Here is a 24,228-nt window from a genome sequence, read left to right as displayed (position 1 = left end):
CTTCTTTCCAGCTTCAGTTCATTGAGATTTGAACGGTGGATCTGAGCACAGCTCTCTGAAGGTGTCAGCAGGCTGAGCAGTCTGGACTCTTTCAGGATCTCTGCAGCTGAGGACAAACCTCTCCACATTGGTATCGTCCATTTGAAGGATGCTGTTCCAGAAGTGGTTTATAGAGATTGAAAATGTGACGTCATTCAAGGGTAAAACCACAAAGAATTCTGGGAACTTGTGGCAAGAGGTACTAGCTCACGCAGGCTTTCAATTGGAAACAGTCACACAGCGATAAAAAGAAACACAAACTGTCAAGAAGCTGTTGTATTATTAACTGCAACAGCCGGTCACATGACAGCCACGGGAAGCCGACGGGTAAAGAGATCGTTGTTATCGGATTACGTCGTTGAAGAGAAATTGTTCAAGTCATGTTTCCGTAGTAACAAAGAGGCGACGGATGGCCTGGATTGCAGCCATTCAAAGACCAAATATAACGTCCCAGAACATCCAGCTCACAGGTTAGTCTGCTCCAAACATTTCCACAAAGGTCAGTCTGCTGTTGTGGTTAATACGTCATTTTTCATAACATAATTGGTGATTATAGGTTACAAGTCTGGCGCTGAACAGAAATCGTCGCTATGCTCATTTGTTTATTGTGCGTAAATAATGAATTGTCCTGACACAATATTGTGTTTCTGTTATTACCATGGTACATTGACAAAAACATATACTTTTATTCACAGGATAAAACAGTTGTTTGTATCACTAATTGCCCAGTACGATTACAGCATAAAGTATTATTGTCACTGCTACATTTCTGTAATGAACCAGAAATTATTTCCACTACTAATTAATTACCGTTGAGCTCAAAGGTCCTATTAATAAACGGTTAACGAATGTGTATTTATGAAGACGATTTGTGAGACTGGTAAACTTATGATACGTACGATGGTCTTTCGTTCTACACGGTGCATTTCAAGCTCCTGTACCCATCCGTCGGTAAACTGTACCTGGGCTTGTTGCAGTGACCTGAAGTTACTAAACTTCATTGTTTACCGGCATTGTTCTCCTTCGTTTTGTACAGAACTTTTTTGGGGGGCAAAGAAAAAGCAAGAATTTATTGGAACCGGAGAATGAACGTTTTGCGGTGCTGCAAATGCTTGCATTTGATGCTGTACTTGCCACGAGTTCCCAGCATGCAATGCGCGAAAGTCACGTGGTCTGTCAATCTCCATTCAGCCTTCGTAAACCTCAGTTAAGGAAATGGCCTTGTAGCCCTCCCTCAGCAGACGCTCCTCTAAGATCACTGCTGGTTGCAGACCTGCAAACTGCCCAAACCTCTGCTTTTACAGGGAAGCTTGATCTTTCAGACGATCAGTTAACCAGAGCATTTGATAGTCGACACCTGGCTGCTCCTTCCCCTCCTCCACATGTTGTTTGTGCACTTCGTCTTCGTTTCAGGTACATGAATAATGACATAAATGTCAGTGACGTAGAGAAGATGCAATAGAGCAACATGGACGTCTGACAACGACGGTCTTATGATGCCATGTGACCAATAAAAGCCGTCTGAAGCTGTCATGTTGAATGTTTGATTCGTCGATTCAAACTGTGAAACATTGGCTTCACTCTAGAACGGCAGCTGGACCAAAGCAGGAGTTTGCTCCAGGTGGGGGGTTAACTCTCTGGGCCTGCAGTCATTCACACACACACACATCAATGAAAGGTCGCGCCCCGACAACTTCCCCAGCACCGCACTTCTCCGTCTTTGTATGAAAATTCCTCTCGTCAAATCTGCCGTGCGATGTTATTGGCAGGCGCCATCTGTGGCGGCCCTCTCCGTTGGGAGATTAGAAATAGGAATGACATCTACTGCTGTGCAGCGTCCAGCAGAGGAAACTTTGCCGTCACAGAAGCTCACAAACACCAGCGCGACTCCCTCCTGCGAGACCCTCGGCTCGTGTTCTCGGGCAGCAGAGTCGGTGAAGTGCTACGAAACGCTGCACACTCACAAATACAGTTCAGGTAAATGTATTATGTGCTGTACTGCAAGCTGACAGTGAGAGTCTACTTATCCCAATCATATCAGAGCCTGACTCCGCCCACTGCATGGCCTTGAAAAAGACCAAAACATTTATTTGGGTCACTTCGAGCTGGGCGGCTCCTCTCCAGCATCTTCTCCCTCTGATGTCTTGCAGCACTGCAGTAGTTGCAGATGCATCAGTTTGAGGAGGCTTGTCCTGCTATTGATGGACCAGCATGCAGTCTGTGACAGTGGGGCCAATATGATATAACATGACAGCGTCACACAGCTGCTGCACGTCTGTGACCTCCCATTCCACTACAGCATAAAAAACGACTGTTTGATTAAGTGACTGTGGATGTTTGAGTGAACGTCACGGTCAAGAAACCAGTTTGATGATCCGAGTTTGTAACGTGGGGATTTATTCTGCAGCCACTCAGGACTGAGGAGAGAAAACCAAGGAAATAACCCCGACACCATCACACCAGCAGCCTGAACTGGTGACACAGGCACGATGGACCCATGCTTTCATGGTGTTTAGTCACATCCTGACCAGGTTTGTCTTTCCAGTCTTCTGCTGCCCAGTTTTGGTGAGTCTGTGAGCCGTCGTCTCGACAGGAGAGACGCTCATCGTGTCCATTCTCCTCTCGCAGAGGACTCCTGCTCATAGGACATTTTCTGTAAACTCAGATGGTTGGTGGAAAAATCCCAGCAGGTTAGTTTCTGCACCGTGACATGTTCAAAGTCACTAAAATCCCATTTCTTTCCCATTCTGGTGCTCAGTGTGAACGTCAGCAGGTCTTCCTGGGCGTGGTTAGAGGCTCTACATGTACTTTAACCCTAACTACTGTTGCAGTTCATTACTGCCTTTTTTAAACTGTATTTATTCTTTTGAACTGTGTTGCTTATTGCACTGTAGAGGCTGGTCCATAAAAACTTGCTGAGTCTACATGTGACTGGCTGATTAAATATTTACTGAAACAATAAAATATCCTTGAAATTCAAAAAGTTTATTATTTAACTCTGTGCTTAAAGACGTTACTCTGAGCAGCTCTTTGTGGTTTCACTGGGATATTTTCTGAGTTGATGAGTGAAATTTACTTTATATTAATGTTAAATGTATTCTGAGTTTGTTATAACAGATTAGGGTCATTGTTAGAGTGAGACACGTGCACATGTACACGAGCTGGGATCCCTTCAGTGTTTTAGTGTCTGCAGACCTCCTGATTTGGGGTTTTGCATAAATAAACTAAACATCAGGCTTAAAACTAATGATTTCAAAATAACGAAGTTAATCCAACTGTTGCGTTTCTTATCCGGCAGCAGCCGACAAACAATAAGACGTCTGATCCACTTCAGGCCAGCAGCCGACGCTCGGATGCAGGCCAGCCAACAATAGCAGAGGAAGGGTTAACGCTGAGGTAATTATCTCATTGTGGTGTTAGTTTAATGTTCCTGAAGGAATATCAGACAGTGGAGAATCAAACAGCTGGTAGAACAGGATCAGTCTGCCTCATTACACGAACGTTCGCCACAAACCAGATTACACTCTGAAATAAAAAGACAACCATTGTTTTTCCAACTCAGCGCTCGAGCGTCCAATGAGCAGCTTTGCTCGTTTTTAGGTGCCGAATAAGAAAAAGAGCTAAAATAATAACTAATGTAGGCGATGCACAAATATAATTACATTTTTATTTAAAAAGCACCGCCAAGGCGCTCGTTATTGTCGGGTAAATATCCTTAATGACACAAAGACAACCCCAACAGTCAGATGATCCCTGCGGAGCAAGCACTTGGCGACAGTGGGAAGAAAAAAACCCTTTTAACAGGAAGAAACCTCACAATCCAACTGACAAACGAAAGAGCATCCAAGACTGATCCGTGCCAAATATTTCCCCTAAATCTGAGGGACTCGGAAAAAACGGGAACCAAAACCGGAAAATTAGCCAAAATGCATTTTTTGAAGTTTTCTCCAGTTACAGAAAAGAAACCTTCAGATTGAGACTCTGACGTCTGTTTGAAGCCTGATGGTGTTTGTTTGGATCAAACTCGTCCACGGCTGCTAAAAGCACAGCCTCAGGCATCGTTAAACAACTGCTTATTTCACAGGACTTAATAACTTTCTCTTCCTCAGCACTTTAACTCTCTCTCAGCATCTGTTGCATTCAGCCTGTCTTGGCGTTATGGAGATGAGCTGGTAAAGTGTGTCTTTGCTCTGGGAAGTAGGTTAAACCAGCTCCTTCCAGCCTCCACCCAGCTCTTTAATGCACAGAGATGGCAGTTGGAGGGAGACAGAAGGAGGAGGAAGAAAGTGGGGTGAGGGAGGGTGAAAGGGAGGTGACATAAGAGGAAGAGGGGAGAAAGGAAGCAGAAGGTTAATGAGGCCTGAGAGGGAGAGCGAGGGGAGGAGGAGAAATCAATTTGTGCAGCAGAAGGCGAACATGGAGAGGACACGGGGGGCGACGCAGCGCCGAGCTGCTGGAACAGAGTTTAGAAACGTAAACTTCCTGCTCACGGCTTTATCTTCCAGAAGTAGCTGGAAAGTAAAAGTTTGGGCACCAAACCTGATCAGGCAGCAGTAGAGGATCATCGATTAGTTTGGTCTGATGGTGCAACAGAGGAGAAACTGCAAACAGAGCAGCACGAATGCTTCTTTGTTGTGTGCATAGAGCAGATGTTGTTAACTGTCCGCTCAGAAAACGTGTTTCAGTGTATTTATAACTGAGCCGTTAACTTTGTAATATACTGAATTATTTAATTGGTTCAGTCTGTTACTGTGATCGTCTCAAACTCGTGGTCCACGTCACCCCTAGAATAGAATAAACCTTTATTATCCCACAGATAAGACTCGGTTACAGAGCTCTTACAGCACGGGAAAATGAAGGTGGTCCTATAAAGATAAGAAAAATTGAGAAAACTGTACAGAGATTTGTATGAAATGTACAGTAAACAAACAGGCTGTGAGTAAGACGACCAAAAGCTGCATCACAGAGTCGTGCTGCAGTAAGAACGACCTCCTTCCTGCTGCTGAACGAGCTGCTCCGTGTTCAGTCTCATGCAGGGGTGGGAGGTGATGGAGTGATGGATGTTAGCTTAGACAACATCCTCTCCTCCCCAACCTGCTCGACGGACCTCAGCGGACAGTCCAGGACAGAGCTGGCCCTCCTGACCGTCCCTCTCTGCCACCATTACAGCAGAAAATCGCAGACGCCACCACGGTGTCGTAAAAAACTATATTAATGTGAAGAAATATAACTCAGTTTGACCCTCGAAGTGACTCTTTGTGTTCGGAGGATTTGTTTGTTGTTGAGTCCGATGTTGAAATAAGTTCTTTAAACGACTGAATATGAAGCGACACGAGCAAAGAGCACAAACCTGCTGAGGCTGTGTTAGAGTCACTTATGTCGACCACGATGATAGCAGCACTGCTGCCACGTGTGACGGAGACGACCGATGGGTTTATTTGGTGCTTCAAGGCTTCAGTTAGTTAAGGGGGAGGAAAAAAATGTGTTCACGTTTTGTTTTGTTTTGTTATACAATATTTAAAATTTACAAAACAAACAAACAAACAAACGCTACAATTTTGGAAATATTTGTGTTTCCTTGTTTGTTTCTCTACTTGAACACTAGTCGTCCAATGAGACGACTGTCAGCAGCGGCTCATTAGCAGAGACGCTTTTATTACACGGAGCAAAAACACAATAAAACTGGGTTTAAAAAACTTTCTTTGGTCTGCAAACGTGTGCTGAGGCACTGACGGCTAACGTAAATGTTATCAGTGTTTACCCCGACACTGATAACATGATAACACCAACGACAGGAGGCATCGTTGGAGTGTGTTTCACTGCTGCAGGTAACGGGGATCAGAAAGTAAACGAGCAGCACCCTGACCTGCAGCAGAGCAGCTCTATGAGAACCAGTCAACATAAACTACACAGAGAGCACGGACACCTCAGCGTTTGAATTAATGAAGGAAGACAAAATGAACAAACACTATGTTAGTTATACGTGTTTCTCTGTTAACAGTCGACTTGAGAAGCGAACGAGATGCTTTGGGATGATTTTAGTTAAACTCGTCACGCCCCGCCCTTCACAGAGGGGGCGCTGTCTCGTTTTAAAATTTACATCCATCCAGAAATCAGCACTAAAAATCGTTTAACACACGAATAAAGTTATCTAACACGAGCTGAACACGTCTTTAACTGAATCTAAAACTTTTTATTATTAAATGTGTAAAAAAAAAAATTTGGATTTTTTGAGCCACAAATTCAAACTGATGTGAAACATGAAATTATTCAAGAGCAAAAACACCTTTAAATGTATGTTAGTGTCCTTTAAGTCCTAACATCTGTCATGTCAGGCTGACATAACACCACACACACACACACACACACACCTTGATATGATGTCCCTCCACGTAACGTGTTGCGTCTCTGAAGAGACGGTACATGACGAAACCCTGAGGGTCGATGCTGTCGATCAGAGGATACGCCGTCTGCACACGAGAGGAAGCACAAAACATGGATGCAAACAGCTCATTTAATGTGTCGTCACGCCTCAGATTAGTGAATAAGACAGAAACACGCTCCTCTCCCCCCACGTAAGTTCAAAGTGGTACGATCCCATTAAAGAGGGCCGTGTGGGAACAGCAGGAGAGCAGCTGCTGAAACGCTCACCATGCCGGTCTCTGCGGTGAAGACGACGATCTCGTAGAGCGGCGCCACCTGCTGGAACAGGTAATCGATGCCCGGACGTTTCTTAAAGCGCCAACCTGTTGCCAACTGCAGAGAGAAAGAGCAGCTGTTTAAACACATCTGGATCGAAGCGTAGGGTTTCCAGCTGCTGCAGTCCTGCAGCTTCTTCTGCACTTTGGTGGACGCGAGCAGTTTGTTTCTGTGTTTATCGTAATAAAGTTTTATCACATATGTTGTTAAGAATACAACACAGAGTCTGTGAGACCAGAAAAGAGTCGTTAATAAAGTTTACATGAATCGTTTTACAAAAGTATGAACGCGTGAGGCGCCGACAGCTGCAGGAAGGAGATCTGACAGCCGCTGTCTGGGCACGCTCAGAGGTCGTGACCTCGTCGCTCAGGCTGCTTTGAGTTAAACAGATAAAACAAGCTTTGTCCCATTATCACCTGTTTGTGTGTGTGTGTGTGTGTGTGTGTGTGTGACAGGAAGGAAGGCTGACACGGTCCAGCAGGTGTTGGCTGCTGCGCACCTGTCAGGTAAGAGGCCTGTTTTACACGAGTGAAAAGACACTGAGACGAGCGGACAGGTGGTGGACACGCCTCCAGCACATCCTCCACCTGTCTCTCCTGAACTGTAACCTGTTTGTTAAAGGATCATTTCAGGATTATTCAGTCTTCAGGAGTTCACTGCAGCTCTTTGTGTGCTTCAAGTTTAAGGGAACGAGGACAGGAAACGAGGACAATAAGAGGCCAAACACAAGCTCGCAGCAGCTTTCTGAAAAACAGCAGGTGAGGAGCAGGAAGCTACGCACCACAGCTCTAAACTCTCAAACTAATGGAGCTCATCTCCTGAGACACTATTTGGCCAAACAATTAATATCCATTCTCTTCCCTTTGTATCCAAATAAATCCTATAAATCCTATAAATATCCTATATAAATATCCTCCCCCTGTGACCTTGAATGTAATTCAAGGTCACAGGGGGAGGAGCCTATCCCAGCTGTCTCAGGGTGGGAGGCGGGGCACACCTTGGCCAGGTCGCAGGTCTGTCACAGGGACAACATCCGTCCCGTTTTGGCTGCAGCAGGTCTCCTTTCTAGAAATCTGGCTAAATTTATTAAACCCTCCAAAATGTGACGATCCAGAGTTGCAGTCTTACACGCTTCCCTGCAGCTTCCCTGCAGCTTCCCTGCAGCTTCCCTGCAGCTTCCCTGCAGCTTCTCTGCAGCTTCTCTGCAGCTTCCCTTCAGCTTCTCTGCAGCTTCTCTGCAGCTTCCCTGCAGCTTCTCTGCAGCCCCATCAGAAAACATCATCTACAGCTACTCTCAGTACCATTGATATTTATTTAGTCTTCATCTCCAGTTCAGATCTTTCTGAGTAAACTTCCTCCAAACCATCATCGTGTCTTTTAGACTCCATCAGATAGCATAGCATACATTTACACTGCTATGCAGATGACACCCAGCTCTATCTGTGCATGAAGCCAGATAACACACACCAATGAGTTAAACTGCAGGAATGTCTTAAAGACATAAAGACCTGGATGTGATGCGAGAGCATCGCAAAAACACATAAATATGCCTGAAACCCGTAAACGAAGCAGCATCTGGCTGCAGCGGTCTGTTTTGGTCTATTTTGGTCTGTGTTGGTCTGTTTTGGTCTATTTTGGTCTGTTTTGGTCTCGTCTTGGTCTGTGTTGGTCTGTTTTGGTCTCGTCTTGGTCTGTTTTGGTCTGTTTTGGTCTCGTCTTGGTCTGTTTTGGTCTCGTTTTGGTCTCGTTTTGGTCTGTTTTGGTCTGTTTTGGTCTATTTTGGTCTGTTTTGGTCTCGTCTTGGTCTGTGTTGGTCTGTTTTGGTCTCGTCTTGGTCTGTTTTGGTCTGTTTTGGTCTCGTCTTGGTCTGTTTTGGTCTCGTTTTGGTCTGTTTTGGTCTGTTTTGGTCTATTTTGGTCTGTTTTGGTCTCGTCTTGGTCTGTTTTGGTCTGTTTTGGTCTGTTTTGGTCTCGTTTTGGTCTGTTTTGGTCTGTTTTGGTCTCGTTTTGGTCTGTTTTGGTCTCGTCTTGGTCTGTTTTGGTCTGGTCTTGGTCTTGTCTTGGTCTTGTCTTGGTCTTGTCTTGGTCTCGATACCCTCTGGTCTTGGTATTGTCTTGGTTTAGGCGGTCTTGACTCCAAGTCTACTTTATACAGATAAGGTGCTGGGATCAGGGGTATCTGTAATAGACTGATTATAATCTGTGGGGCTGGTTGTAAAGGATCAAATACACCACGTTGTTGCTTTGCTCCGTTCACACCTCTGCAGGGCTGACAGCATGCTTCTTCTGCCTGCTGATTCCTCACCTTCATAACGTTCTGAAGGAAGTTGGAAAAACTTGACCAATTTAACTTTAACAGTTTTTAGTTCTGTTCAGGTTCAGTGGGATTGCTGCAGTGTTACCCTCCAGCTTCCCATTGGACCGTTTATAATCGACAAAGGCTGTGAAGCTCTCGGAGAAGCAGACGTACCGACCACTCCGGGTGCAGCAGGACGTCTGTGAGCTCCAGCACCAGCGTGTAAGGAGGCTGGTAGTACGGCTCCTTCAGAGGGTCGGGGAGCAGCTTCGGGCTCGTGGGCTCGATGATCATCTGACATCATCAACGAGAGACAAAGACGAGGTCACAGAGAGCCTCTAAAAGTCCTAAACAGGTAATGCAACAGTTCAACTGGCTGAACTGAAGCTTCACTTTAATCAGATCTTAATTGTTTGATTCTCATGAAAGTTTGTTCTGAATGTTTCCATGACTGACTGGACTCACCTGTCTGTAGTCCTTAAAGTATTTGTAGGTTCTTCGTAACTGTTGGACGACCGGAGGGTCTGAAAGAAAAGGGGAAAGTGCTCAGTTACATAAGTGACGGAGGCTGACGGTGCAGTAAATGCTGAGGCGTCTGCCACAAAGACACAACAGCTGAGCAGGGAGATGATCAAAGAGGAGGCGGGACTCCTTTGTTAGCTGCTTAGAGCCCATTTAAAGCCGACAGATGACTGAAAGTGAGCACAGCTGTAGTTCTAATGGCTTCTGAAAACTACAACTCCCTAAGGGGATGCAAACAGCTGATAAGATCTCAGCGAGGACTTCCAGCCAAGCCAAGCCGACGCTGAAGCCGCAGGTCTGACAGCTCGGCAAACATCACATATTCAAGTCATCTCCTCAAAAAGCAAACGACCATTTAATACGGAGGGGAAGATCTGTTGGGGCGATTTCCTTCTACCAGTTTAAGATCTTTTTATTTTAATCTTTTTCTCATTTTTATTTATCAAGGTGGAAACCCTGGTAAATAACAGCAAAACACAGCATCCATGATCTTCTTCATACATTTCCGTGAGATTATTATGTATATACTTATATTAATTTGGCAATTTTTAAATTCACTTTTAGCTTTAACAAATACTGGAGTAGCAGGAGGAGACCTGATTGGTCAGAATAAGACCCAAAGCTGAGCTGATTGGTTTTATCAGCGTGGTGATCGGGGGAGACGATGCCGAGTCTTCGTGCTAATGTCTACTAAATAACAATGACTCCATTTCCCATGGGGTGGTGGGCTCATTACTGCACACCTCTATCCTCCATCTCCCTCTAAACACTGAGAGACGCACGCTGTGTTCCCGCGGGACTCCGTCCCCCAGAGTTCATTGCAGGAAGCGAGGGAGCCATCTGCCTGATGTGATGACACGCTGAGGAGGTGGACACACACGGTGTGGAAATATGTACATGTATATATGGTTAATAATTAGAGAGGGGCGGAGCAAAGGAGAGAGTGCACGACTCCAAATTAGAAGGTCAAGCATGCGTCCATCAAAACACGGACAGCAAAGATGGAGCTGAGATTCCTCATCGTGTTCCACTCTGTGAAGACGAGGTCGTCATTCCCATTAACGAGAACAACACATCTTTTAAAAGAGGACGGGAAGGCAAACAAAGCAAGCTTAGAGCATCCAGTTTTCAAAATAAAAGACCCTGTGGAGACCTGGATCACGCCGCTCGAGCTCCAGCAGTGAGTCAGTCCTCATTAAACTTTACAGCAGATTTAAAGGTGTTTACAGCCTCATTTCAGCGTCCAGGTCCTGAGAGCAGCAGAGAGGCTGACGAGCCAATCACATTTATCTTAGAGCTGACATCACGGCTCATCTTGGCCCAACTTTGACCACCGTCTGAGCTCAAACACTGCAAAAACAAACCTTTACTGTCATTTAAGAACTTTAGTAATCCTGTCTGTATTACTGTAGATTACTTTTCACTGTTTCACACAGTCGTCCTCAGCTGGGCCGTCTCTCAGATTCTTGCTTCCTTAATTGGCTTCCAGTAAACTCTGGTATTTATTTGAACATTTATAAATAATGTGCAACACCCTACATGGCTCCTGCTTATATCAGATCTCCTCTGATCTTATTCCTGCCTCGCCGACCATCGAATCCACCACGTCCTTTTATATCCACATTTTGAGGTTGGATCACTTTCCTTCTTCCATCGGAGCTTCATTTTAAACATCAAGCTAGCTCAGTTTGTCCTGGTTAGATCCCCTGTACTGTTGTCTGTGTATGATATGTTGGTAATTCTTTCATGTTTGCTTTTATCCAAATAATATAATACTGTAACTGTATCCAATCATTACTAATTCACCAACAACACGGCTGCTGAGTGAAATTCTGGGATTTTATTTGGATGTTTTAAAATTGCAGACACACAAACTTAAAAACAGCTGCATCACGTGAAGCTTTCGTCCACAGCATGTCTTTATCATGTCTTCCTTCTCTCTCCCCAACCAATCACAGCAGATGGCCCCGCCCCTCCCTGAGCCTGGTTCTGCTGGAGGTTTCTTCCTGTTAAAAGGGAGTTTTTCCTTCCCACTGTCTCCAAAGTCATATGATTGTTGGGTTTTTCTCTGTATGTGTTATTGTAGGTCGACCTTACAATATAAAGACCTTGAGGCGACTGTTGTTGTGATTTGGCGCTGTGTAAATAAAGTTCAGTTAAAGATGTCCAGAAGTAAACAAGGAGATGACCATGCAGGGGAGACAACTTAGGTAATAAGTTACTTAGGTAACTTATTACTTAGGAGGAGTTGTACTTACATCTTATGCCATCAGCTTGTCCTCGGTCACAGTTTCCTTCCACATATAACTTTGCAAAAACTGCATAAAAAGCACTTGCAGCAACAAAAACATAATATTCCAGAAACACGCTTTGCTGATCCGATCAGCTGTTCATAACACTTCCTACGTCCATCAGCGTGAACTATCGCATGTCCGCCATGACCTGCCCGAAACCGGAAGTGACATCATTTTGCGGAAATGTAGTTTTTTACCATCAGGGCCTCATGAGCCTATACTGGTGTTTTTAAAAGTTATGTTTGACTTTATGACTTTCTGTGTGGTTTCTGGGATGCTTAGGACTCATATTGCACTGCTGGAAATAGTTTATTTTGATGCAGATGCTGCTTTTTTGCAAATTTGCACTATAATATTTATTTTAGTTTTTCCTGCAGTGTATAAAAATTGGTGTATTTCAAAAATAAAACTATGAAGAGACTCAAAATAAATTTCCTGTGGTGGGAAACTATTTTGTGCAACTTTTTTGTATTTACAGTTTTGAGGGATAAGCCTCTTAAATTTCTCTAACTAGAAATATATGTTAAAAAAACAAAAACGATTTTCAATTTTTTTGTAGTTTATTGCACTTTTTTGCAATTTATGTAATTACTATGCACTTAATGCAGACATATTATTAAAATTTGGGCTGTAATGGTTGTATTGATGTATAGCAACTTGAAATGCTCCCAAAAATGGCTCCACAGCATGTAAACATATAATATAAGCTCTGGGGACTTGGTTCTATGGTCGGTCTTAAAGGGTTAAATCTGGTTTCTGTTTTGATGTATACTCATATACGCATGACATTTACAGACATAAAAAAGACAAAATGCCAACAAATATCCACAAAATCGAGAAAAAAGTCCAGACAAAATAACCAGAAAACACAAGAAATTACCCCAAAAACAGAAAATGAGACCAAAACACCTGCATTACGATCCTAAGAAGCCCAGAAACAACAGAACAAAATTCAAAAACATGAAATGGCCACAAAGAGACTCTAAGACACACAATGACCTGACAGGAAAGATAAAACCTCCAGTGAGCATCTGCAGAAACGCGAGTGTTCAGATTATTTGTGACAACAGCTCGATTACACACGGGGGAAAGTAGTGTGTGATGTCAGAGAAGGTATGTCCATCTTTTACATACAGGCTGTGGGGTCCTAGCAAACAGATGGTGTGAGAGTAATGAAATAAAAGAGGAGCAATAATATCCTCGAGGCTGAAGAAGAGGATGTTTACGCGTGCAGGCAGCGTGGCTGCTGAGTAACCTCTCCCCTGGGAGCCCCACCAAACACACCAGGAAAAGTGTGTGTGTGTGTGAGAGGGAAATCTAGGACGCCAGTGTGTGGGGATATCCTCCACAGAGGGGAGGGGGATTAATCTGGGCTTTTCTCATGTTAATGGAGCCGAGGAGAGGTGATGGAGGTGGTGATGGGGGAGGAATCTGTCTTTCTGACAGTTTCTACGACTCAGAGGAGGAAGGTGGTGTTCGAGGCAACACCGAGATGTTAACCACATTTTACTGGATTACACTGGAATTTGTTTCAGTTGTCAAAATGCAGCCAAAGACTTCACAACGTGACCGGTTTCGCTTCCTAAACGAGAATATTTTCCCTTTCTTCACTTTTCTTTTATTGTTTACGAGTTGGAAACATGCAACACACCCCAAACACGACCTCTTCTACTGTTTCCAGCTCTGAAACAAGCTGCTTTAGCACCACCTTAGACGACCCTGTCTCTATGACCTCACAAAGATCCAAGAGCAGAGAAAACAATCTGAATCTGAGCGTTAAGAGCAGAGAAGTTTTTACTGTTTCTGAAATAAAAAGGTGGGGGAGGAGGAGGTACGATGAAGACGACAGAGAGAGGGACAGAGGAGTAAGGGGATGAAGTTAAAGAGGGAGGTGTGGAGAGATGGAGTCTTAAACAAAAGCCACGGCGAGGACGGGCATCTGCTGCACAACGCCACCTCCGCCTCTTCCTCAGATATCAATCGTTTGCTTTCTCTCCGGGTGACAAACGACGGCACGCCGCGGCCTCTTCAATGTGTTGACACGAGGCCCCCGGGCTGCACTGCGAGGGGTTATTAATGCTGCGGCAGCAGGACGCAGTACGGACGTGTCAGGTTCAAACACCACGGAGGGCTCGGCGTGCACAGAAAGACCACCAACGTATGAACAGCAGACATCCAGAGCAGTCAATGTGTCCACTCACAGTGCATTCTGGGTAAATGTTGAAGGCTCAGAGTGTGGGACAGATGGCAGGACGTGAGATTTCTAGTCTGTCGCTCTGAAGGTAAAACTTTTCATTGTGCGCGAGGCGCGTCACATGCTGGTTGCTATGGTATCCGACGCTCCTCAGCATCACAGATACAAATGCCGCCACTTGGCACGCGAACAGATTCTGCAGCCAAACGTGTCCCAGAAGTCCCATTCGCACATCCGTCGCCCCACTCACCTTCTGCTGCTCCCTGAGGAGGAGGAGGAGGAAGGTAGGATATGAAAGAGGAGTGAGGAGGGTGAAAGATGTGGAGGCGCGTCTCCCTCAGGGGTGGTGAACTTTTAGGCTGCTCCCTAAGCTGATCAGGGATCATTTGGTTCCTGAGGTCCTGCAGGTCAGGATGTGCAGAAAGGGAAATGTGCAGGGGGGCGTTAGAGATGTGCAGCACGCCCACCTCTCATCACCATTCTGACATTTCTTCTTCTCCTCGCTGCGAATACACTTAGAGCCCCTCAGACTGCATGTGAGAACTAATGATGAAGGTCGGCTCTTCTTCAGCATCTTCAGCGTTCGTCGTAACTGATGGTCTGCTGTCAGAGGGCGCCAGCAGCGACTTCTACTCACGAAGCGAACCGGCTGCAAACACCAACGAGCAGTTTTCTCCTTACAGTCAGTATTAATTAAAAGAGCATTAAAGTCCTTCTGTGTGCAGTTTAAACGTGACGCAGATCCGTTTTGTCCGCGTCCATCTGCCGCGGGTTCGTTTCACACGCCGACGGCGGCGCTGAAGCCGACTGAGCTTTGAAGCCTGCAGACTTCTGTTTCACGTTATTCTTGCTTTGGTGCACGGATGTGGATTTAGATGCATCTGTGCGTCGCTCACGTTTGTAAAAGGTTTGAAGTTTCCTGTTTAAATGAAACAGACAACTTCTAATTTATTTATTTACTTATTTTTTCCACTATAGATAAAATATCGAATATAAATCTGACAATGATTTGTGTTTTAATCGTGCAGATTAACAGCTTTATGTAGAGACGTCAAACTCTTTTCTCATGTCTGACGCCTTTCTGAGGACACGGAGGGAAAATGATTATTACCTCTATAAAACTTTCCTTCTGCACAGGTTTTGTGTATAAAAACAGTTTAAGAGCCAAACTGCTGGTTTAAGAAGATGAAACTGTGGCGTGGCGAGCTGTCCACACTGTAAATGAGTGTGTGGTGAACAGCTGTGAGCGTCACATCAGCCCGGATCTAATCCACTCATCAATACTCAGTGTCCCTGAGCTTCAGTCCGACCTCGTCCTTCTGTTCATCAATCAATCGATCAATCCACACATCCTCCCTCTCTCCCGTCTGTCCCGCTTCCAGCCTCGGCAGCATCGCGAGCCGCCGACCGCAGATGGAGACGGACGGGCAGAGAGGGGGCGTCACCCGCAGAGGGAGGAGAGACGGAGGTTTGCAGCCAGATGAGGACAAAGTGGACCTCAGGGAGCGATTTAGGCTGGAAAGGGAGGACTGGAGGAGAGGAGGAGGAGAGGAGGAGGCAGATTGGACCCCCGGGAGGAAGAGATATTGACCATCTGATTATGAGGTTTAATAAGCAATCAGAATAGCTTTTTAAGAAAGAGAGCAGATCAATGTGAAGAGCAGAAAGTCAGAAGGATGAAGATTTACTCTGTTTACATCATCTTCCTCCTGAAATGATGCAGCTCACAGATTCACTTATTTGATTGACATGAGCCACACATGGAAGCGTTTAATCTTTATAGATATTAATAAGATGAACTTTGTCGTCTTTGTTTCTAAAGCTTGGAAAACACGTCAGGAGAGATGATTTCTTTATTACTTCATCTTTAAATTAAGGCTTCAGTTTTATTGTTATAAACATCTTGCGTGTAGTTTTCTGCACGACTCGACAATAAAATCTAATCAATAATGACTGACGTGCATGAGGAGGTGTGCAGAGGACCACACCCTGCCCCCCCCGTCAGTTATTTAAAGCCTGCAGCCCGTTACTGTGACCACGCACGGCCACTTCTACAAGCCAAAGGTGGTCCAGCCTGCTGCTGGTCATCTGTGTGCATGTAAAGCTACAGCTGCACAGAACTGCAGCTCAGCTAATGGACGCAGCTCCACACTCACACCTTCAGCCTCAGGCCCACGTACAGAGTGGGGGGGGGGGGGGGGGGGATGCCAATGGTCTCCACATGTATTTTTAGCATTACTCCCATTATTCTGTCATCTTGTTAAGAGGCAGCGGGTTCATGGAGGAGGCGAGGTGTAGTCTGTCTCGCTGGATGGTAACGTGTGCATTTGTGCTGACAGGCAGCTCAGGGGTGGGCGGGATGAATGATGGGGCATATGGATGATTGGAACAAACTCAGTGAGAACAGTTGGCACCGAGCGATCAATCATTCACTCAAACAGAAAGCAGAGAGCGCCTCAGCTGTGAGCAGTAAACAGTTTGTGAGCTCGAGCTGAGAAAAGGAATAAAAAGTTTACACTCACCTTTGTCGAACTCGTCTGGAATCTGTGGAGCAGAAAGGAGGCGGTTACAAACGTGCTCTCATCAACCACGTCTGCTCATCAGAGCTGTGAGGGCAGCATGCAAACATGCAGCTCCACATCTGTCTGCTTACGTACGTGTGCTGATGCACTGCAGAGAATAAAAGCTGAAGGGATGAATTATGTCTTATGTTCATGACTCAGGTACTGATCAGCTGATTATTAGCTGATTCAAATGAGATTTACTTATAAACAAAACAGCAAAAAGCTCAATAAAGTCTGAATAAAATACAATAAAATGCATTTATTTATCAGGACAAAATAAAACAGTATCACAGGTTTAATGTACAATTACATTATATGACTTCTATGATTCATCTACAGCTTCGTGACTTTTTCTGGGCGTAAAAACGACACAAAGATTTGTTTTTAAAACTTTTAAGAAGGACTAAGAAAATCTTTTTAGAGATAAAACAGAAATATAAGATAAGATGATGAAGGCCTCCCCCTGGTGGACATGCAGCAGCACTGCAGTTACTACACTGGACCACAGGTCACTGACTCTGTTGGACTTTGCTCACTTTAAGACTTTTAGGAGTTTATTCTGGAAATAAACTCTCTGGGATTAGAGACACGAGACTTTACTGCAAAGTAAAAGAGGAATGACCGTGTGGGCTCTTCATGGGAAGTTATTACTGATCCGTATGAGACAAGAAAATCTCCGACCTTTGAAAGATTTTCCAGGGATGGCAAATCAATAACCGTCCTCACCTTCACCGTTTAATCAGCGAATAAAGAAAAAAATGAAATAACAATTAAACGTCTTATTTTATTTATATTAAGAGCTTTTTCTGTTTTCCTGGGAATAATCCTGATATTCAAACAGATTTCCAAGATTCCCACCAGCTGATGCTAAAAATGCACTTTGCTATTTTAATTCGACTCTTTAATGATTTTGATGTAATTCTGATGGGCAGACGTGTGAGAAAAGGGTGGATGTGCACGAAGCTCCTCTGGTGAAGCGCTTTTCTTTTTACAGAGAGGAGAAACTGGCGAATTAGAGGCGTGCAGATGCTCTCGTGCGGGGGTGAAGCGATGTCAGCGCAGAGGCGAGGAAGAGGCCGTTAAACCCTCATCGACACCTCGGTGCGACTGCAGAGCAGCCTGGGAGAGCGGGACGGGTTCCCACACTCCCCAAACTCGACGTGTCGAGGACAGAAAGTACAAAAACATCCCAGAATCTGAGCCGGCCAACGGAGACCACCGGCCGGACGTGATTCATCATTTAAACGTGTCGCGCTGGCAACAGAGAGCCCTCAAACACGAATAACTCCACACAGACACCCAATAAAAGAAAATCATTCCACAGCGTGCCAGACCCGGTAACAGGCCAACAGCTTGTTCTGTAAATGTCTTCAGGAACGCCGCTGTTCCTGGAAAAAGCCTCGGAGCTCGCCACTTCTCCCAAAGCTGTCTGAGAGCTCCAGCAGGCGACAGCCGCCGAGCCGACCGTAACGTCTAAATCTGTTCAAAGTGCGTCCTCTGAAGGGTTTCTCCTCCTCACAGCCAGGTCATGTGACCTCACGAGGGGGGCCGGCTAGCAGGAAGGCGTGAGAAGTGTGCCTCGGCTTTGAAGTGCTCCGGCCCGCCTGCTGGCAGGATACAGCCGGAGGCTTTAATGCGAGACAGCGGTCCTTACAGTGCAGCACGGAAAAGAGGCCGGCCTGCGGTTCCCGTGTCCTCGCGGCGCTTCAGAAGAAACCAAACGGCGCTGATTTTAGAACATTTGCATCATACTGACCGCAGCGTTAAATAACAGCAGAGGGTCCCACAGGCTCAAGTGTGAGACCTCGCATGCAGACAAACCACACGGACGTCCACGAAAACCCTAAAAACAAACGTGTGCGTGTCAGCGTGAGCCGCGGTCAGCAGCTGGTTTCCCCACGCTGCTCAAACAGCCGGCGCTCTGGTTTAAGAGTATTTTAGATGCACAGATTTACTCTCACACATTCACGGGGCCTCCACGTTACTCCATGTGCACCAACGCCCCCGAGCACCACCAGGGCGCTTTGTGCTGGGTTTCATGGTAAAGTTGGGCGATATCTAACATTTCTCCAGCAGATATTCATCAGTCCAATAAATGATGATAGGCGATATATTCATGCAGGTGACTTTTGATGGGCGGAGCAATGTAAGCATGCACGGACTGATTTGGGCGTTTAGAACACAGAAGAAGTCCAAGCATGGACGCATTAGTTGCCAAAAAAACCCCCAAAGTTGCCCATCAGGGATTTTCTTTGGCTTTAACCAGATGAAAGAGGCAAACCTGAGGGTGTAACCAAAGGGCGGTGGCGCTGGTGCAAACACGACTAACCTGCACGAGCATCTACGCGTCCACTATCCGGCTGAGCGTGCTCGGCTATCACCAGCAGAACAGCAAAGTGCTCTTGCTAAAACGGTTGAATATTAACCCTGTCGTGCATCAATTATGACGACCTCAATCAGGGAAAAAAGTATTTTTTTATCCATCTTTAGGCATGAAAAAAAGATTTTGAACTTCTGAGAGGTTAGAGAAATTTACATTTTAATTTAAATAAGAATCTTTTTGAACAGTGGGGGGCAGGGCGGGCTGTCCACTGTAGTGACCACCATGAAAGGGTTAAACGGACAGCTCAGGTGGACAGTGCACGCTGGCTGCATCTAAATATCTGTCAAAGGAAATGATGTCGCATCGTGCTGTGGAAAAGGATCGTTCGTTGAATTGCTGAAAACGTTTGGCGAACAACACGTGCTTCCAGGACGGAAATATTTAATAACACAAAACAGCGCTGTTACTCGTTTCACCACCGACAGCTTCAACCAGCATTATTAGCATCGCCCGGTGAAAGGCTCGGCCCATCGGCAATAAACTCCAACCTGAACGTCCCAAAGTTTGAACTGTTTCCTTTTGACAGTCCAGTCGTTTCAGCAGATAAAGATATGAAGACGCCCCTCAGCCTCCTCACAGACTCTGCTGTGGTATCACTCAAGTCCTCGGCGACTTTCTGCTCGAGTTACAGCATTCACAAGAGTTTCAGAACACTTGACCTTTGACCTCGACGTCACTGAGATTCAAACCTGTCTGAGATTTTCAGTAGACCCCCCCCACCTTCAGTATTAACTTCACACTCCTACGTCGCCTACCAAACTTGTGTGTCCATGCTGCCCGCCCACCGCGCGGTGACGACAACAGCAGCAGGTAAAAACGTCTAAACAGTGAAGTGATCGTTCATTTCATGACGTTTCGAGATGAATTACACCTGTGGCTTCAAACAGCAGGGAGATCAAACTTCAAACTGAGGAAAATAATTTAAACTTTATGACTAAAGAGCAGCTGAAACACACTCGTGCCTATGGTACGACAGCTTTTCTCCGTGCCCCTGGTACACCGAGCAGAAACACTAAGCCACACACACTTTCTGGGAAGTGTTTTCTGCATAAACACCTCTCCGAGCGCCGGCACACGCCGCCGTTAAATGCCCTGAAGACGACAGTTTGAGGATGAGGAGTTGGGGGTAAGTGTGGCTTTTGTTAGCGCAGACAGAAGACGGGCGTCACGGCGACATGAGAAGTGTGCCGTCTGATTGGAGCTCCTGACAGGAAGTCAGGTGAGATAAGTGTGCCCTTTGAAGAGAGAAATCCTCCCGTGCCGGGACAAAGAGAGCTCATCCTTCCCACATCCACACCTCGTCTCATCACAGCCAAACTGAAACTAGCCTACCTGACCAGACGGTCAGTTCACATCCTGTCAGTTAAAGCTTGCACGGTCAGGTTTTGAATTACTAAACGTACGATTTCTAATACAGTAAAATCCATAATCAGGGTAAAAAAATGAAACACCAGTTTCCTCCCTTCCAGTTTGGATCGTAGCTGATCCTGAGGTGGAGGATTCACACGGAGATGAAGCACGACGCCTGTGCTTCAGGTGTCCATCACTCTCTGCTCGTCTGTTACCGAGCTGTCTCAGACGACCAGCCCGACCCACCAATCAAACCCAGCTTTGCACCAGAACAACCCCCCCCCCCGTGTTTGCTTTTCATTTAAATTCAATTCAAGGGCGCAGAGTTGGCGTGGACAGAAGGGACACGTCCCACCAATAATTTGATCTGTTCGAGTAAAGAAAAATAAACACGACAGAAAGAAAAGAAAAACGATCTGTCAGCGTCTCGTCCACCCAGCGGTGCAGAAAGAGTTAAATTACGTTCTCGACTGGAGTCCTAGTCATGTGACAAATATGGCCAATGTGATTGGCAGCTCTGTTTAGTTTTATCAGTGGCAAGCCTGCGCTGCGAGGAGGAGAGGAGGCAGCAAAGAGGAAGAAGCTGGATACAAGTCAAGTTCACTCATAAAATGTGTCACAATAACGTTACAGCTGTGCTCGGCTTTGGCCCACTATTGGTTATTTCAGTCTCCCACAGTAACATTTCTGATTTTGATTGATGCTGTCAGAGAAAACGGCCTCGAGCAGCAGGACATTAGTTTACAGAGGCTGTTAACATTATATGTCTAACATTAAAATGTTGGTGACACAATAATTTCATCCTAATGGTGCTGACATATTCACAGGGTTCATTTCTGAGACAAAATATCATCATGATTTTGCAAATATCCACCTTGTAGTGCAGTTTGCACAAATTGTTTTAAAAATGCACACAAACATGACTGATGTGACTCATCAGTCATGTTTGTGTTGTGCGCCTAAACTGTTGCTGACAGATCTGTTACTCTGTGGTCGTCTTAGACGAGTCGTTTTATGGACAAAACCCAGCAGGTCATTGAGTGTTGCCTTAGTGCTGATGTGTCAGAGATGTTGGTGTAACTGAAGTAATGTTAAGTCCTTAAAGTTATATTCTTTTATTGTCATGACTGTATATGAAGCTATTTTTATTTTTGTATGATACCTGATTTATGTGGATTATGGCTGAAGTAAACTAAAGCCTGAAATACTTTAGTCATTTTTTAATAGTAACATTATTTAATTCACATATAAAACTATGAATTGTAATTTTAAATGTTTAAAAGCAGGTAGAATAGCACATGTAGGCAAGTAGAGTTCTCCTCTTTTTAATCAAGAAGCAAAGACAAAAAGGAAGAAGAAACAGAAACAGGGTTCGGTGGTTGAATCGTCCGTCCCCACCAACGCCAAAACCAAATCTACACCCTGATTCAATTCAAAGCTCGAGGACATCCGTCTGTGAAAGGACACTTTAGAAAGCTGTAAGTGTGCAGTAATGAAGTGCAGAGCAAGTTTATGAGTCAACTGAAGTTACTGCAGGCTTCAGTCTGACGTCCTTTTCTCCGACGCTGACGTCCGCCGCCGGCTCTTCTGTTCCCGAGCTTCAAATACACAGCGAGCAAACGACACGCTCACCTCTTTGTCACCAACAAAAGGATCCTAATGAGACTGAAGTGTGCCCTTTGAAGTGGCCATTAACACCTCCAACAAAGATCCTGTCCCTAAAGACCAGCATCACAGGAAACCGCAAAGCTCAGGCCAACCCCCCCACCCCCCCTCTAATCTGACAGCTTGATCCAAGCTGTTATTACTTTCAAAATCACATCAGCTCAGGTCTGTCATGCTAACAAACATCTGTTTCCATCAGTTCACCACAGAAACACTGACTTGTCTCTCAGCTGGTGAGGGGACGATCGTATTACCCGAACAAAGCAAAGCTTCTGCTCTGGAACGGCTGCTTATCTGAACACAAACGTGTGTAATGTGAAGGCGACGGATGCACATGTTTAAAATGCTGATGCTGCTCTCGCAGCCTGCTGAACATCTGGATCACCGTCTGGCTGGAAGTGCAGGTCGTTACTGCGTGAGGACCCTGAGCTGCTCAATCCCGTTACAGTACGAAAGCGGACAAAAGGTGAGATAAGTGTGCGGCTTCCTGTCCCACAGCGACACCTCTCAGCCCTCCATCACGCAGCGAGCTGCTAAGTGTGCTCCTCACGCGCCAGATACCTGATTTGAATCTGAACAGGTGACTCCACAATCAAACACCGTCGCCTTAAAGCATGAGCACGACCACGTGTGTGTGTGTGTGTGAGTGTGTGTGTGAGTGTGTGTGTGTGAGACAGCAAAACTTACCGTGTTTCCTTGTTCATCCACCGAATTTGTGCCTAAACAAGAAGAAAAATAAAACAGTTTATTACCTCCATCCATCCTCTCACCAGTCTGTCACAGAGCTAACACACACACACACACACACACACACACACACACACACACACACACACGGGCACTTTAGAGCAGGGGTCTCCAGTCCCAGGCCTCGAGGGCCGCTGTCCCTGCAGGGTTTAGATGTGTCCTTGATCCATCACAGCTGATTTAAAGGCTAAACGACCTCCTCAACATGTCCTGAAGTTCTCCAGAGGCCTGATGATGACCTAATCATGTGATTCAGGTGTGAGATCTAAAACCTGCAGGACACCGACCCTTGTGGACTGGGATTGGGGACCCCTGCTTTAGACTTACCAGTTAACCCGTCCTCACTAACTGCATGTGTTTGGACTGTGGGAGGGAGCCGGAGCACCTGGAGAGTGTATCACCTGTTCAGGTTGTTTACTAGATTTGAGGCAGGTGACACACACACTTCACAATCATGCTCGAACCTTCCAGCAGAAATATTAGCAAACACAAAGAAATCAGTATTTGAAAACACGCCTGAGTAAACAGACATCGCTGGTTTTGGTCGAGCAAAAACATTTTGGACGTTTGGATATCAATGACCACAAAATCAATAACGAGTGTTTGTTTTACATGCAGATTTTAAACTGTTTTCATTAGAAAAACAACCAAACCAGCCAATAATCAACAACATCTCCTCCCGGGATGTTTGCTTGTTAGAAATGGTTAAACCACTACGCTGTGGAGCCGCTCTTACACACATTTAAAAGCTTCATTTATTACACTTCCAGGTAGGTGCCCTGCAGGTTAAAGGTCAGCTTACAGATCTATTTATACTATCAGAAGCGAGCAGCTGTGGTTTGGGCTCTCTGATGTCTGTAAGCCTGAAAAGATGAAACTCAGCGGTGTCGGTGTTTCCTGTTTCAGCTGCGTCTTCTCCTTCGCCTGCACCGACACCGAGGTCGTTTCTGAGTCAAGACTGCAGTGAGGCCAGGGCCCTCAGGCGCTAGCACACCGTCAGAGGCTTCACGTGCTGCTGGTAGTGTCACACAGCGCCACCTCAGCCCTGACACAGGAAGAGAACAAGTCAGAACCAGAAGTTTTCAAACTGTCTCTGCCGATCTCTGAGCTTCTGTACCGACACGCCGCTCCAGTCGTGGCTTCAGCACCGCGCTAACCTGCACACTGCACCAGGTTACAACCAGAAAAAGAACCTGCACGAGCAGCTGGAGTGACCGAGGTGCTGTGATGGGCTGTGATGACATCACACACATCACTAGCTATGATGCTGATTATTAACTCAGCAGCTCTTACACGAGTCTGATCGCTGTAATAACCTCCTTTCAAAGAACCAATCACAGTCTTTACATATTTATGTTCATTTAAACCTTCGGTGCAGCACAAAGAAACACAGAGAAACAGCAGGTTATAATCCTGAACATCTCCAGATATGAGCCACAGAAAAGATGTGATTAAAACCAAAATTATCCATCATAA

General features: G+C 45.5%; 1 protein-coding gene across 2 annotated transcripts in view; it reads right to left on the bottom strand.

Annotated features, from left to right (window-relative positions):
* Window positions 1-24,228, bottom strand: part of timm50 (translocase of inner mitochondrial membrane 50 homolog (S. cerevisiae)) — a 33,169-nt gene that overhangs the window by 5,390 nt on the left and 3,551 nt on the right. The window contains exons 3-8 of one of the 2 annotated variants that reach the window (XM_085131617.1): window positions 22,693-22,724; window positions 16,566-16,587; window positions 9,499-9,557; window positions 9,208-9,327; window positions 6,691-6,795; window positions 6,411-6,509 (exon numbers count right to left, since the gene is read on the bottom strand). In XM_085131617.1, the coding sequence (XP_084987743.1) occupies window positions 6,411-6,509; window positions 6,691-6,795; window positions 9,208-9,327; window positions 9,499-9,557; window positions 16,566-16,587; window positions 22,693-22,724 (437 nt within the window). The remainder of the gene's footprint in view (window positions 1-6,410; window positions 6,510-6,690; window positions 6,796-9,207; window positions 9,328-9,498; window positions 9,558-16,565; window positions 16,588-22,692; window positions 22,725-24,228) is intronic. The other variant, XM_085131618.1, reaches the window with a different exon arrangement.

This window comes from Neolamprologus multifasciatus, chromosome 14 (genome assembly GCF_963576455.1).
Source record: "Neolamprologus multifasciatus chromosome 14, fNeoMul1.2, whole genome shotgun sequence".
In the NCBI taxonomy this organism is placed as follows: domain Eukaryota; kingdom Metazoa; phylum Chordata; class Actinopteri; order Cichliformes; family Cichlidae; genus Neolamprologus; species Neolamprologus multifasciatus.
The sequence above is the reverse complement of the archived record's forward strand: the minus strand, read 5'-3'. Positions and strand labels throughout refer to the sequence as shown.